The 2,447-nt window shown below is 42.5% G+C and overlaps 1 protein-coding gene across 1 annotated transcript in view; it reads right to left on the bottom strand.

The window, feature by feature from the left end:
- Positions 1–1,191: 1,191 nt before the first annotated feature.
- The window catches only part of LOC106815096 (ubiquitin-like protein 4A-B), a gene marked incomplete in the record, with an annotated part of 4,013 nt that continues 2,757 nt past the window's right edge, over positions 1,192–2,447 (bottom strand). Inside the window, 2 exon segments of the mRNA XM_014819522.1 lie at positions 1,192–2,052; positions 2,209–2,321. Of these exon segments, the coding sequence (XP_014675008.1) occupies positions 2,220–2,321 (102 nt within the window).

Below are 2,447 nucleotides of genomic sequence, written 5' to 3'. Positions count from 1 at the left end.
GAATGGTACTTAACATGGTAACTTATCGTGGTACTTATCGTGGTACTTATCATGGTAACTTATCGTGGTACTTAACATGGTAACTTATCGTGGTACTTAACATGGTAACTTATCTTGGTACTTAACATGGTAACTTATCGTGGTACTTATCATGGTAACTTAACATGGTAACTTATCGTGGTACTTAACAAGTTAACATGGTAACTTATCGTGGTACTTAACGTGGTAACTTATCGTGGTACTTAACATGGTAACTTAACGTGGTACTTATCATGGTAACTTATCGTGGTACTTATCATGGTAACTTATCGTGGTACTTAAGTACTTAACATGGTAACTTATCGTGGTACTTAACATGGTAACTTATCGTGGTACTTATCATGGTAACTTATCGTGGTACTTAACATGGTAACTTATCGTGGTACTTAACAAGTTAACATGGTAACTTATCGTGGTACTTAACGTGGTAACTTATCGTGGTACTTATCGTGGTACTTAACATGGTAACTTATCGTGGTACTTATCATGGTAACTTATCGTGGTACTTAACATGGTACTTAACAAGTTAACATGGTAACTTATCGTGGTACTTAACGTGGTAACTTATCGTGGTACTTAACGTGGTAACTTATCGTGGTACTTATCGTGGTAACTTATCGTGGTACTTATCATGGTACGAAAAGAATTCCTTTGACAGTTAGGTGACAGGATTGTATCACCTAAGTCTAAGGATAGTAAATGCCGGTTCGGAAACACGTAGAAATGTGTTCTGATGCATCAGGGCAAGTATGAAAGTGTGTGAATGAGTTGGGCACGCAAATATATATTCTGATAGCATCAGAGCAAGTGTGAAAGTGTGTGAATGGATCGGGCACGCAAATATATAGATGTAATTTTTCTATGCCTTATCGGAAACATGTAGAAATGTGTTCTGGTGGCTTCAGGGCGAGTATGGAAGTGTGTGAATGGATCGGGCACGCAAATATATAGCTGTAATTTTTCTATGCCATACGCAAAGTGTCATAGTTTGCTCTTGTGCGCAAATCTCCCTCCATGACTTGAATAAGCAGACGACTACTAGGTCGTTATCGTCAGTATTGGGCGAGTATACTCAAGTTGTATGCTCAAGCTGACTTCTTCGTTTGTCCGACGAGTACAAGTCGGAAATCACAATAAATTATTATTTTTTTATTTCGCGCAAGTCCGGTCAACGCTTGCGTGATTGTTCCACGGCGCGTCGCACTTTTGTTTGTAGACTATTTAAGCTTTTACGTGTATTTTCAGTTTCGTTCGTGATCCGTATGACGTGGCAAATGTGGAATAAAAAGTGCCCAGTACTGTAGAAATTTTGTTCACGTTTGTATATTTACATCGGGAGACATAATATACACAAGAGGTGTGAAATTAAAACGAAAACCACACCCGTAAGTTTATAAATATTTTTTCAAGGTGCAGGTGCAACTATTTTTCGCTAAACATTTACGTAGTACAATCATCTTGTTTTGTGACTTTATGACTGATATCATGACTTGAGACCTATTTTCATTCTCGAATCACTAGAAACTTACGTAACCGTTTGGTAGTTGACATCAATATTAAATTTCAGTTATTACATCACTTGTGCGGCATGACAGCCCATGCAATACCAAGGCCAACACTGGTTGCAAACGTCAGAATATGCATTAGAATAGTAGACCAGCAATCGACGAGTTATCGTTTCAATTAAAAGTAAAAAAAGAATTATTTATTATCATTCGTAATAAGACTTCCCGTCTCGAACCGCGTCCACGTGCATAATTATCATTGCCGATCGATATCCTTCACAACTACACTCATCAAAACTCTCACAATCTAACAACGAAGATTCCACACGCGCGCGGACGCACGGCAGTGCAGACACGACCAACTCATGCAGTACAGACGACTGCAACTGTGAATGCTTGCAGTTCTGGAACACTGCGAGCAATCACGGTTCCGGAACACCGCGAACGCTCGCTGTTCCAGAGCACTGCAACTGAACAATTGTGGTTCTGGAACGCTGTAACGGAACAATCACGCTTCCGGAACACTGCGACAGAACAATCGCGCTTCCGGAACACTGCGACAGAACAGTCGTGGTTCCACAACACCGTGAACGATCGCAGTTCAGGAACACAGCGACGCATGTCTTGAGTGTCGTTGCCGCGTCACCGTCTCCGTTGCCGTGGTGACGCACGTTGCTACGCATCGCACGCGTCGCCGTCCGGCTGCAGACGCAGGCCGTGTCTCGCCAGCCGCTCGACGTCGTCCAGACTCATGATGCGCAGGTTGTAGTCAAAGTCCTGAAGGCGAGAACGAGGAGGAGCGAGATCAGCACTAAAGGAACATGGCCGCGAGATCAGCACTAAAGGTACATGGCCGCGAGATCAGCACTAAAGGAACATGGCCGCGAGATCAGCACTAAAGGA

The sequence above is a fragment of the Priapulus caudatus genome, unplaced genomic scaffold (assembly GCF_000485595.1).
Source record: "Priapulus caudatus unplaced genomic scaffold, Priapulus_caudatus-5.0.1 Scaffold1041, whole genome shotgun sequence".
NCBI classification, from domain to species: Eukaryota; Metazoa; Priapulida; class Priapulimorpha; order Priapulimorphida; family Priapulidae; genus Priapulus; species Priapulus caudatus.
The sequence above is the reverse complement of the archived record's forward strand: the minus strand, read 5'-3'. Positions and strand labels throughout refer to the sequence as shown.